Consider the following 14,143-nt stretch of genomic DNA (forward strand, 5'->3'; position numbering starts at 1 on the left):
AGGCTGCGATGTCGTCAAGGCAGCTGTCAGGAAACACCCCGTCAATCGCACCCAAAATGACACAGAAAGGTTTCCGTTCAATCGCGCGCAATATGAATGCCAAATTTCTTGTTACTTCCTTTTGAAACCTGAAGGGTAAAAGATTGGCCTGCAGCTGTATTCGGGTATGAATGGTCGCAACGAGGCAGGGAGCGGAGGAATTTCATACTCACTCCTCATGTCCCTGACTGGAGCATGCAATCAAGCAAGATTCATGATGCTGGCTGACTGTCGGCTCACCTCGGTCCCTGACTGCCTCTGAGAATAGCAGTTGTTCCTGCTGGCCTCCACTTAAATGGAAATGTCAGTGCAGATAAGAGAGTAATTAAGGTCATGAACACAGTGCTGGAGGCTTTAGCCACGGTGGTTGACAGGAGCCAAGTGTTCCTATTTCTGTAGAAATAGAAAAAAACACAGGAGGAGGCCAATCAACCGATTAAGAGGAGACTTTTTGCAAAGACTGGACCCGGAACCCGGCGCGATTCTCCGCAAATGCGGAGAGTCGTGAAGGCTGCCGTGAAACACGCGTCCCCTCCCGAGACCCGATTCTGCTCCCCGGTCGGGGCTAGCAGCGGGGCCCCGTGAACCACGGCATCGCAGGCTTAGCGAACTTCGCTAAGTGCCCACCGGTGCCCACCGATTGCGGCCCATGCCACCCTTGGCACGGCCGTGGTGCGACCGTGCCAATCAGTACCATGGTTCTCCAGAACGGCACTTTGCGGCCATTTTCACGAACGGTGAGAGCAGGTGTGTTGGAGTTCGTGAAAACGGCCGTAAAGGCCTGGGAAATCGGCCCATCGGATAGGGGAGAATCGCCGCTCGCCGTAAAAAAACGGCGAGCAGCGATTCATGTCGTGGGGCGGCCGTGGGGGGGGAGAATAGCGGGAGGTCGGGAAAAATGTCGGGAAGGTCCTCCCGCTATTCTCCGACCCGTCGTGGGGGGCGGAGAATCGCGCCTCCCAGGTACTTCCCCTTTCTCCCAATAGCGATTGTTCATGAGAAAGGGATGGGCAATAAATGCTGGTAGACGCCCACATCCCAAAAGTGAATTTTAAAAAAAAAGTTCTGAAGCAGTCTAAACATTAACCCTCACATGTTTGCGTTTTTTTTTAATGATTCAAGTCCTGTCCAATCGCAGCAACGTTCACATTTTTAAAAAAGCAGTGAGTTAAAGTCCGAGTGAACTGAACTCTTACTTTTTCTCAACTGCGAGAACCAGAGATGGAGTCATCGATGAAATCCCTCTCCTCAGACTTTGCACTGTATTGTAAGTCCCTTGAAGTTGCCTATGGACACTGCAATGAACATCAGTGCCTGAAAAGGTTCATTGACGAGACTCTGCCTCATGTAATAGCCAGGTATGGTGTGTATGGTTTGCTGAAAAGTGAGGAATCCTGAAGACAAATAATAGCTACATAGCCTATTACATGTTCAGTAGGAACCAAGATTTAAGTTATGTTAAGTTACTGGTAAATGTTTTTGTTTTGGCTTGCAACATGTAATTTCTTGGAAAACAGCCGACCACCAAGTAGATTAACAAATAAACAGTTTATAAAGGCAAATAATTATTTACAGAGAGTGAAATCAATACTCCATGATTTACTCCATGACTCCTAACTAACAGTAATACCCTCACTCAACTCCAGGATTCACACATTTCGATCCCATTGGACTTACGTGCCACGTTTAATTTAATTTTCATAATCTTTATTGTCACAAGTAGGCTTACATTAACACTGCAATGAAGTTACTGTGAAAAGCCCCTAGTCGCCACATTCTGGCGCCTGTTCGGGTACACGAGGGGAGAATTCAGAATGTCCAAATTACCTAACAAGCATCTTTCGGGACTTGTCGAGAATGTGACCCTTTATAGGGGCACGTTTGCGACCAAATTCCTTCCCCTTTACAACAACAGTGGAACTATTTACAATATTGTATAACTAATTGATCTCAGTACAGTCCCTTATAAGGTAAGTCGGTTCAGAGAATTCCAGATTCTTTTGTAGCTTTGTAATTCACTGGTGGCTATGCCCGCAGGAGAGAAAACTTTGGTTTGAACCTCAGTGGGCTTAACACTCAACTTGGAAATGTGCGTCCTTGTAGATAACTTCTCCAGTTCCCCCTGGAACATTACTGGGCCCTTCCACGGGGTAGCTGGCCGTAGCATCACTTTATCATTTCTGCCAGGCATATTAGAGGCGAGTTGCCCCACTAATTCGGAGTGCCATTCTCTCCTCAAATGTGTTTCTTCAACCGTTCTCCTTGGAGATCTATCTCATATGGCACTGGACCTGTTCTGGCCATTACTGTTCCAGGGATCCAATTGGGACCATCACTAAAATGTTTACATATTCCAAGTCAACTGTAACATGACCTGCCAACTCTTGTACTCAATACCCTATCCAATGAAGGAAAGCATGCCGTATGCCTTCTTGACCACTCTATCGACCTGCGCAGCCACCTTCAGGGTACAATGGACCTGAACACCCAGATCTCTCTGTACATCAATTTTCCCCAAGGCTTTTTCATTTACCGTATAGTTTGCTCTTGAATTGGATCTTCCAATATGCATCACCTCACACTTGCCCGGATTGAACTCCATCTGCCATTTCTCCGCCCAACTCTCCAATCTATCTATATTCTGCTGTATTCTCTGACAGTTCCCTTCACCATCTGCCACTCCACCAATCTTAGTGTCATCTGAAAACCTGCTGATTAGACCACTGATACCTTCCTCCAGATCATTTATATATATCACAAACAACAGTTGTCCCAACACGGATCCCTGTTAAACACCACTGGTCACAGTTCTCCATTTTGAGAAACTCCCTTTCACTCTCTGTCTCCTGTTGCCCAGCCACTTCTTTATCCATCTAGCTAGCACACCCTGGACCGCATGAGACTTCACTTTCTCCATCAGCCTACCATCGGGAACCTTATCAAATGCCTTACTGAAGTTTATGTATATGACATCTACAGCCCTTCCCTCATCAATCAACTTTGTCACTTCCTCAAAGAATTCTATTAGGTTTGTAAGACATGACCTTCCCGGCACAAAACCACGTTGCCTATCAATGATGAGCCTATTTTCTTCCAAATGGGAATAGATCCTATCAGTATCTTCTGCAGCAGCTTCCCTACCACTGACGTCAGGCTCACTGGTCTATAATTACCTGGATGATCCCTGCTACCCTTCTTAAACAAAGGGGACAACATTAGCAATTCCCCAGTCCTCTGGGACCTCACCCATGATCGAGGATGCTGCAAAGATGTCTGTTAAGGCCCCAGCTAGTTCCTCTCTCACCTCCCTCAGTAACCTAGGATAGATCACATCCGGATATGGGGACTTGTCCACCTTAATGCCTTTTAGAATACCCAACACATCCTCCCTCCTTATTCCGTCTTGACCTAGAGTAATCAAACATCTATCCCTAATCTCAACATCCGTCAGGTCCCTCTCCTCGAATACTGATGCAAAGTGCTCATTAAGAATCTCACCCATTTTCTCTGACTCCCTGCATAACTTTCCTCCTTTGTCCTTGAGTGGGCCAACCCTTTCTCTAATTACCCTCTTGCTCCTTATATATGAATAAAAGACTTTGGGATTTTCCGTAACCTTTTGCTAAATATATTTCATGACCCCTTTTAGCCCTCTTGATTCCTCATTTCAGATTAGTCCTACATTCCCGATATTCTTCCAAAGCTTCATCTGTCTTCAGTCACCTAGACCTTATGTATGCTTCCTTTTTCCTTTGAGCTAGTCTCACAATTTCACCTGTCATCCATGGTTCCCTAATCTTGCAATTTCTATCCCTCATTGTCACAGGGACATGTCTGTCCTGCACTCTAATCAACCTCTCTTTAAAAGCCTCCCACATATCAAATGTGGATTTACCTTCAAACAGCTGCTCCCAATCGACATTCCCCAGCTCCTGCCGAATTGTGGTGTAGTTGGCCTTCCCCCAATTTGGCACTCTTCCTTTAGGACCACTCTCGTCTTTGTCCATGAATATTCTAAAACTTACGGAATTGTGATTACTATTCCCAAAGTAATCCCCGACTAAAACTTCAATCACCTGGCCGGGCTCATTCTCCAACACCAGGACCAGTATAGCTCCTTCCCGAGTTGGACTTTTTACATACTGCTCTAGAAAACCCTCCTGGATGCTCCTTACAAATTCTTCTCCATCTAGACCTCTGACACTAAGTATATACCAGTCAATATTGGGAAAATTAAAATTTCCTATCACCACTACCTTGTTGCTCCTACATCTTTCCAGAATCTGTTTACATATTTGTACCTTTATCTCACGCTCACTGTTGGGAGGTCTGTGGTACAGCCCCAACATTGTTACCGCACCCTTCCTATTTCTGAACACTGCCCATATCGCCTCACTGCTCGAGTCCTCTATACTGCCCTCCTTCAGCACAGCTCTGATATCCTCTCTGACCAGTAATGCAACTCCTCCACCCCTTTTACCTCCCTCTCTATCCCGCCTGAAGCATCGATATCCTGCGATATTTAGTTGCCAATCTTGCCCTTCCGTCAACCAAGTCCCAGTAATAGCAATAACATCATACTCCCAGATACTAAACCAATCCCTAAGTTCATCTGCCTTACCTACTACACTTCTTGCATTAAAACAAATGCACCTCAGACCACCAGTCCCTTTGCGTTCATCATCTGCTCCCTGCCTACTCTTCCCCTTAGTCACGCTGACTTCATGATCTAGTTCCTCACAGGCTTTAGTTACTACCTCCTTACTGTCCACTAACCTCCTCATTTGGTTCCCATCCCCCTGCCACATTAGTTTAAACCCTCCCCAACAGCATTAGCAAAATCACACCCTAGGACATTGGTTCCAGTCCGGCCCAGGTGTAGACCGTCCAATTTGTAGTAGTTCCACCTCCCCCAGAACCGGTCCCAATGACCCAATAATCTGAACCCCTTCCTCCTGCACCAACTCTCAAGCCACACATTCATCCTGCCTATTCTTTCATTTCTACTCTGACTACCACGTGGCACTGGTAGCAATTCTGAGATTACTACCTCTGAGGTCCGACTTTTTAACTTGGTTCCTAACTCCCTAAAGTCTGCTGGTAGGACCTCATCCCATTGTTTACCTATATCATTAGTGCCTATATGCACCACAAGGACTGGCAGTTCACCCCCCCCCCCCCCCCCTTCAGAATGTTCTGCAGCCGATCTGAGACATCCCTGACCCGGGCACCCGGGAGGCAACATACCATTCGGGTGTCTCGTTTTCAATTACAGAACCGCCTATCTACTCCCCTTACAATTGAATCCCCTATGACTATAGCCTTTCCAATCTTTTACCCGCCCTTCTGTACAGCAGAGCCAGCCATGGTGCCATGAACCTGGCTACTGCTGTCTTCCCCTGGTGAGCCATCTCCCCCAACAGTATCCAAAACGGTATACCTCTTTTGGAGGGAGATGACCGCAGGGGACACATGCACTGCCTTCCTGCTTTTTCTCTGCCTTTTGGTCACCCATTTCCTTTCTCCCTCAGCAATCCTAATCTGCGGTGTGACTAATTCGCTAAACGTGCTATCCACGTCCTCCTCAGCATCGCCGATGCTCCAGAGTGAGTCCACCCGTAGCTCCAGAGCTGTTAAGTGGTCTAACAAGAGCTGTAGCTGGACACACTTCCCACACGTGAAGGAGTCAGGGACATCGGCCACGTCCCTGAGCTCCCACATTGAGCAAGAGGAACATAAGACGGGTCTGAGATCTCCTGCCATTTTTAATCTTAAGCTTAACTTAGTCCAACTATAATATCAAATAATAGATAAATGAAAAAGGGAAAAAATAAGAAAAATTGTTACCTATCACACGATAAAAAAAATAGAAATAGAAAAACCTTACCTTATCAACATACCTCAGGGAAAAGAAAAACTACTTACCAGTCACCAGCCAATCACTTATCTGCTGGCTGTGACGTCACGGTTCAACTTCTTTCTACTTCTACCTGCCCTTGAGTCTCCCTCTTGATCTTTACTCGGCTAGGATCCTTACAGTGATTGTTTTTTTTTGGTTAGAGGAGGAGGTAGGGAGGGAAACACTGAAGAAGTGTTTGGGGTTTAACTGTCACTTGACAACAGCTCCTCCATGATCTACCTTCTGGATACAGTGACCGCAATGCATTGACGCAAATTTTCCCCACAACAGCCAATCAGCGGCTCCGCTGCTGCCCTCTGCTATTATTATTTAAATAATAATAATCTTTATTGTCACAAGTAGGCTTACATTAACACTGCAATGAAGTGAAAATCCTTTGGTCGCCACATTCCGGCGCATGTTCAGAGGGAGAATTCAGAATGTCCAATTTACCTAACAGCACGTCTTTTGGGACCTGTGGAAGGAAACCTGATCACCCGGAAGAATAACAATCGCTTATTGTCACAAGTAATCTTCAATGATGTTACTGTGAAAAGCCCCTAGTCACCACATTCCAGCACTTGAAACCCACGCAGACACGGGGAGAACGTGCAGACTCCACATATACAGTGACCCAAGCCAGGAACCGTCCTAGGACCCTGGAGCAGTGAACCCACTGTGCTACCATGCTGCCCCAGACTGCATTGTCACGACAATCAGGAACAGTTTCATGGTCATCATTAGACTTTTAATTCCATATATTGTAGTGAGTCTAAATTCCATCACCTGCCATGCTGGGATTCAAACCCGGGTTCCCAGATCATTATTCTTGGTCTCTGGATTACCAGTACAATGACAATATCACTCTGCCACATCCTTCCCAAGGGTACAGTAGGGCTGCAAACAACATCTTTTTCCTGCATTTGACACTGGTCACAATTTTGAACAGATTCTCTATGTCGATATCAATCCCAGGCCACTACGCATATCCATGTAGTTTTTCGAGTCATAGAGGTCCGTGTCTCGTGGGGTCAGTTTTGGGGCCCTTGCTGTTTGTGATTTATGTCAGTGATTTAGACTTCAATGCAGGAGGGTCATTCAGTAAGTTTGCAATGACACGTAATTTGGTGGGGTGATAAATAGTGTGGAAGAAAGCCTTAGATTCAAGATGGATTACAATATATTTTAGAGTCATAGAGGACTACTGCACTGAAAGGGCCCTTCAGTCCATCATGTCTGCGCCGGTCAAAAACAACCACTAAACTATCCTAATCCCATTTTCCTCCACTTGCCCATAGTCAACGTTATGAAGGTTTCTGCCTCCACCACCCTTTCAGGCAACAAGTTCCAGACTTCCACCACCCTCTGGGTGAAAATGTTTTTCCTCACATCCCCTCTAAACCTCCTGCCCCTTACCTTAAATCTATATATCCTTGTCATTGGTCTTTCCATCCAAGGGGAAAGTTTCTTCCTGTTTACTTTATCTATGGCCCTTATAATTTTATACATTTCAATCATGTCCCCTCTCAGTCTACTCTGCTTCAAGGAAAACAATCCCTATCTATCCAATCTCTCAATTTGACTAAAACTCTCCAGCCCAGGCCATACCCCGGTAAATCTCCTCACTACCCTTTCCACTGCTATCACATCTCTCCTGTAATGCAGATTCCAGAACTGCACACAATACTCTAGCTGTGGCCTGCCAATGTTCCAATATAGCATCCCTGCTCTTCAACTGTATGCCTTGGCTAATAAAGGCAAGCTTACCATATACCTTCTTAACCACTTTTTCCACCTGTCGAGCTATCTTAAGGTACCGGTGTACATGCACACTAAAGTCCCTCTGATCCTCGATACTTCCCAGGATCCTGTCGTTCATCATGAATTCCTTTGCCTTGTTTGTTCTCCCCAAGTGCATCACCTCACACGTATCTGATTGAATTCTATTTTCAGTCGATCTGACCAGCCTGTCTATATCCTCCTGTAAGATAAGGCTTTTCTCCACACTAGTTACCACCCCGCCAAACTTCGTGTCATCTGTAAACTTACTGAACAACCCTCCTGGATTCATGTCTAAATCATTGATAGAAGCCACAAACAGCTAGGGCCCCAACACTGATCTGCGAGTAATCCCACTGGACACACACTTTGCTTCCTCCAACACTGGACTTTGCTTCCTGCCACTCAGCTAACTCTGGATCCAATTTGGCAAATTTCCTTGTATTGCATGAGCTCTTATCTTTGCTATCAGTCTCCCACGTGGGACCTTATCAAAAGCCTTGCTAAAGTCCAAGTAGACTACGTCAAATGTATTTCCCTCCTCTACATACCTGGTCACCTCTTCGAAAAATTCAATCAAGTTCATCAGACATGACCACCTCTTAACAAAACCATGCTGACTATTCGAGATTAATCCCTGCCTCTCCAAATGCAGATTAAATCTGTCTCAGAATAGTTTTAGATAGTTCCCGCACCACTGAGGTTAGACTGACTGGCCGGTAGTTACCTGGTTTATTCTTTCCTCCATTCTTAAATAACTATGCCATATTGGCTATCCTCCAGACCTGCAGCACCTCTCCTGTGGCCAAAGAGGAATTGAAAATTATTGTCAGCAGCCCGACTATTTCTTCCCTTGCCCCACTCAACAGCCTGAGATACATTTAATCTGTCTATGTTAATTTTGTTAATTATAACACTCTCCTTCTCCCTGATTTCTATCCCCATATTGTCCCTCTTATTCGTGAGCACCAACACAAAGTATTAATTCAGTATCCCATCTACAATCTCCAGCTCCACACACAAATTACCAACTTGGTCCTTAATGGGCCCGACTCTTTCTCTAGTTATCATTTTACCCTTAACGTACTAATAAAACAATTGAGGATTTTTCTTTATTTTAACCAGTATCCTTTCATGTCCCTTTTTTTTCCTCCTAATTTCCTCTTGCACAGTCTATACTCCTCTAAGGTATCCCCTGTTTTCAGCCCACAATATTTGCCATAAGTCTCCCCTTTTCTCTTTATCCAATACTGTATACCCTCTATATCCAAGCCTCACTGGAACATGCTGGCCCTGTACTCTCCCTATTTCCTTCAGGACATCGTCCCACTGTTTTGCCACACATTTACCTAAAAGTGTCTGCACCCAACCCACCCTCAGAAAGTCAAATCTGATCTTATTAAAATCTGCTTTGCCCCAGTTTAGAGTTTTGATTTCATGCCCATCCTTGTTCTTTTCCATAACAATCTTGAATCTAATGGAGTTATGATCACTGTCTGCAAAATGCTCCCCTGTTGATACTTTAACCACCGGCCCGGCTTCATTACCTAATTTTAAGTCTAGGACTGCCACCTCTCTTGTAGGACTTTCTAGGTACTGACTTAAAATGTTCTTCTGGGTGCATTTTAAGAATTCTGCTCCCTTTAAATCTTTCACACTATGACCTCCCCAGTTAATGTGGGGGAAGTTGAAATCAACCACTATCACTACCCGATTACTTTTACTGAAACTTGCCTGCATATAACAAAGAACAAAGAACACTACAGCACAGGAACAGGCCCTATGACCCTCCAAGCCTGCGCTGATCACGTGTCCTATCTAGACTGTATCCTCCGTCTGTTACCCAGTCTGTTCATGTGCCTATCCAGTTAAGTTTTATAGGTCGCTAACATATCTGCCTCAACCACCCCACTTGGCAGGGCATTCCAGGCCACCACCACCTTCTGTGTAAAAAAACCTCCCCCGCACATCTCCACTGAACCTTTTCCCCTCACCTTGAACTTGTGCTCCCTTATAGTTGTCATTTCCGCACTGGGAAAAGCCTCCAAATGTTCACCCTATCTATACCCCTAATAATTTTATAAACTTCTATCAGATTGCCCCTCAGCCTCCATCTCTCGAGGGAGAACAATCCCAGTTTATTCAATCTCTCCTCATAGTTAATACCCTACATACCAGGCAACATTCTAGTAAACCTTTTCTGTACTCTCTCCAAAGCCTCCATGTCCTTCTAGCAGTGTGGTGACCAGAATTGGACACAGTATTCCAAATGTGGCCTAACCAACGTCCTATATATATGTAGCATAATTTTTGAGCTTTTATACTCCATACCCCGTCCTATGAAGGCAAGCATGCCATATGCTTTCTTTACCACCATTTCCACCTATGCTACCACTTTTAAGGATCTGTGGACCTGCACGCCCAGATCTCTCTGTGTCTCTATGCTCCTCATGGTTCTGCCATTTATTCTGCCATTCAGGCTCCCACCTGATTTGAATTGACCAAAATGCATCACTTCACATTGGTCCGGGTTAAATTCCATCTGCCATTTTTCTATCAATTTTGTAGCCTATCTATATCCAGTTGCATTCTCTGACAATCTTCATCACTATCCGCAACTCTTGCAATCTTAGTATCATCCTCAAACTTGCTAATCAGACCCGTTACATTTTCTTCCAAGTCATTTATATATATTACAAAAAGCAGAGCTCCCAGTACTGATCCCTGCAGAACACCACTAGTTACAGACCTCCATTCGGAAAAACACCCTTCCACTGCTACCCTGTGTCTTCTTTACCAAGCCAGTTTGAATCCATCCTGCTAGTTCACCCCTGACCCCATGTGATTTAATCGTTTGCACCAGCCTGCCATGAGGGACCTTATCAAATGCTTTACTAAAGCCCATGTAGTCAACGTCAACAGCCCTTCCCTCGTCAATCATTTTGTCACCGCCTCAAAAAATTCAAGCAAATTAATGAGACATGACCTCCCTCGTACAAAATCATGCTGTCTGTTGCTAATAAGACCATTCACTTCCAAATGTCCTATCTCTGAGAATCTTTTCCAACAATTTCACTATCACCGACTCAAGCTCACTGGCCTATAACTACCCGGATTATCCTTGCAACCCTTCTTAAATAACAGTACAACATTGGCTATCCTCAGAGCAGCACGGTGGCCTAGTGGTTAGCACAACCGCCTCACGGCGCTGAGGTCCCAGGTTCGATCCCGGCTCTGGGTCACTGTCCGTGTGGAGTTTGCACATTCTCCCCGTGTCTGCGTGGGTTTCGCCCCCACAACCCAAAAATGTGCAGTGTAGGTGGATTGGCCACGCTAAATTGCCCCTTAATTGGAAAAAAATAATTGGGTAATCTAAATTTATAAAAAAAAAACATTGGCTATCCTCCAATCCACTGGGATCTCACCTGTGGCCAATGAGGACACAAAGATTTCTGTCAGAGGCCCAGCGATTTCATCTGTTGCCTCCCTCATTAATCTGGGATAGATGGCATCTGACCTTGGGGATTGTCTACCTTAATGCTTTTTAACACACCTAACACTTCCTCCCTCGTAGTAACGACCTGTTCTAAAGTGTTTACACATCCCTCTGACACACCACCAATCAACATGTCCCTCTTCTTTGTGAATACCGATGCAAAATACTCATTAAGGATCTCATCTACTTCCTCTGGTTCGATACATAATTTCCCTCCTTTGTCCTTGAGTGAGCCAACTCTTTCTCTAGCTACCCTCTTCTTCCTAATATACGTATAAAATGCCTTGGGATTCTCCTTAATCCTGTCTGCCAAGGACATTTTGTGACTCCTTTTTACCCTCCTAACTCCCTGCTTGAGCTCTTTTCTACTTTCCTTGTATGCCTCAAGCGCTTTATCTGTTTTTAGTTGCTATACCTCACATATGCATCTTTTTTCTTCTTGACAATATTCTCAATTTCCCTGGTCATCCATGATTCCCAAACCCTGCCTTTCCTGTCCTTCCTTTTTACCGGCACATGCCTGTCCTGCACTCCCATCAACTGTTCCTTAAAAGACTCCGACATGCCAAATGTAGATTTACCCTCAAACACCCTCTCCCAAACAATAGCATCCAAATCCTGCCTAATCTGGTTGTAGTTTGCCTTCCCGAATTTAGCACCTTAACCCGAGGACAACACTTGTCCTTTTTCATGAGTATCCGAAAGCTGACGGAATTGTGATCACTGTTCGCCACATGTTCCCCCATTACAACGTTAATGACCCGGCCGGGCTCGTTCCCCAGTACTGGGTCCAATTCAGCTCTCTCTCTAGTCGGACTATCCACATATTGTTTCAAAAAACCTTCCTGGACACACTTAACAAATTCCTCACCATCCAACCCCCTAGCCCTCAGGGATTTCCAGTCAATCTGAGGCAAATTAAAGTCTCCCACTACAACAAACCTATTATTTCTACATCTATCCAGAATCTGCTTACATATCTGTTCCTCAACTTCCTGTAGGGTGTTGGAAGGCCTGTAGTGCACCCCCATCACAGTGACTGACCCCTTTCTGTTTCTGATCTCTCCCAACAGTGCCTCGTTACTTGATTTTTCCATGGTGTCTTCCCAATGTACAGCTCTAATATGTTCTTGAACCATATTGCAACACCCCCACCTCTTTTACCTTCCTCCCTGTCTCGCCTAAAACACCTATATCCTTGAATATTTAGCTGCCAGTTCTGTCCCTTTTTTAACGAAGTCTCCATTACAGCAACCACATCCATGTTTCATGCATGAATCAAGGCTTTAAGTTCATCTGTCTTACCTGTTATACTCCGTGCATTGAAGGAAATACACTCCGGACATCCAGTCCCACTGAATTCGACTACCCCCAGCCTACCCTTCCTCTTAGCCAGCCTGACCCTGGTACCATGCTCATCCGCAGTCTCTACACTTGCTGGCTTGCTGTCCTGATTCCCAACCCCCTGCCAAATCAGTTTTAAACCCACCTGAACCATATTAGCAAACCTCCCAGCCTGTTCTTCTATTTCAATTGGATTGGTAGGGAGCCTGTAGAACACTCCTAGATATATGATTGCTCCCTTTGGTTTTTAAGTTCTTTCCATATCGCTTCAGTTGAAGAGCCTTCTAAGATGTTGTCTTCTTTACTGCTGTAATTCATTCCCTGATCAAAATTGTGATATCTTCGCTTTTACCTCTTTCCCTGTCACAGCTGAAGATCATAGATCCTGGAATATTGAATGTAGGACATAGAATATACAGTGCAGAAGGAGGCCATTCGGCCCATCAAGTCTGCACTGACCCATTTAAGCCCTCACTACCACCCTATCCCCATAACCCAATAACTCCTCCTCATCTTTTTGGACACTAAGGGTAATTTATCATGGCCAATCCACCTAACCTGCACATCTTTGGACTGTGGAAGGAACCGGAGCACCTGGAGGAAACCCACGCAGACACGGGGAGAATGTGCAGACTCCGCACAGACAGTGACCCAGCATGGAATCGAACCTGGGATCCTGGCGCTGTGATGCCACAGTGCTGGCCACGTATGCTACTGTGCTTCCCATGGTATTGAGCTGCCAATCCTGCCCCTCTCTCAACCATGTTTCAGTGACAGCAATAACATTGTACCCCCATGTTTTAATGTGTGCCCTCAATTCATCTGCCTTGTTCGTCTGACTCCTTGCATTAAAATAAATACCATCCAATCTTGCAAAACTCTCTTGTGCTTTAACTGGCCTATAATCTCTGTGCCTTCCTGACTCACTTGTTGTTTCTTCTAATTTTGGGTATGCATCTCTCCCTGCAGAAACTCCTCTCAGGATCCCACCTCCCTGCCAAGATAGTTTCAAGTAAAACTAAAGTCACCATAGTCCCAGATGACCATAGGTTGCTGTCCCCTTTGAGGGGGAGAGCTGACTAGTGGTGATTTAACCTGAGGATCACCACACCTCAGGCAAGGAACAAGGTTGAGAAGACAGGTCTTCATGAATAACCTCGGCTGGTACGAAAATTGAACCTGTGCTCTTCGCCGCACTCTGCCTCACAAACCAGCTGTCCAGCCAACTGAGCTGAACAATGGTCCTCAGAGACCACTGGAATTTCCATGATTTGCCACAGAGCATAGGAAGAGACTATCACGGAACAATTCTCCTGCTATTAAGCCCCTCATTTACTCACTTTAAGCTTATGTAGGAATACTATTTACTTGCCTCCCTTATGCTAACTTTACTTATTCTACTTTGCTTACTTGTGTTAGTAACTAACTTTCACTTATTATGTGTTGTTCCTCATTGAATCCTCCTTCTAAAAAAAAAACACTTTTTGAAATCGCAACTGCTTCTCTGCAAGCTGGAGCGAGGACAGTGTTCCCAGGCTGCTTCATTGCAATGCTGACTGAAAGGACACTGTTCACAGACCACATCA

The 14,143-nt window shown here is 45.2% G+C and overlaps 1 protein-coding gene across 1 annotated transcript in view; it reads left to right on the plus strand.

Annotated features, from left to right (window-relative positions):
* Nucleotides 1-1,190: 1,190 nt before the first annotated feature.
* Nucleotides 1,191-14,143, plus strand: part of LOC119962081 (histamine N-methyltransferase-like) — a 46,701-nt gene continuing 33,748 nt past the window's right edge. The window contains exon 1 of the mRNA XM_038789932.1: nt 1,191-1,397. Within this exon, the coding sequence (XP_038645860.1) occupies nt 1,261-1,397 (137 nt within the window). The 5' untranslated portion in view covers nt 1,191-1,260. The remainder of the gene's footprint in view (nt 1,398-14,143) is intronic.

This window comes from Scyliorhinus canicula, chromosome 2 (assembly GCF_902713615.1).
Source record: "Scyliorhinus canicula chromosome 2, sScyCan1.1, whole genome shotgun sequence".
Classification (NCBI taxonomy): domain Eukaryota; kingdom Metazoa; phylum Chordata; class Chondrichthyes; order Carcharhiniformes; family Scyliorhinidae; genus Scyliorhinus; species Scyliorhinus canicula.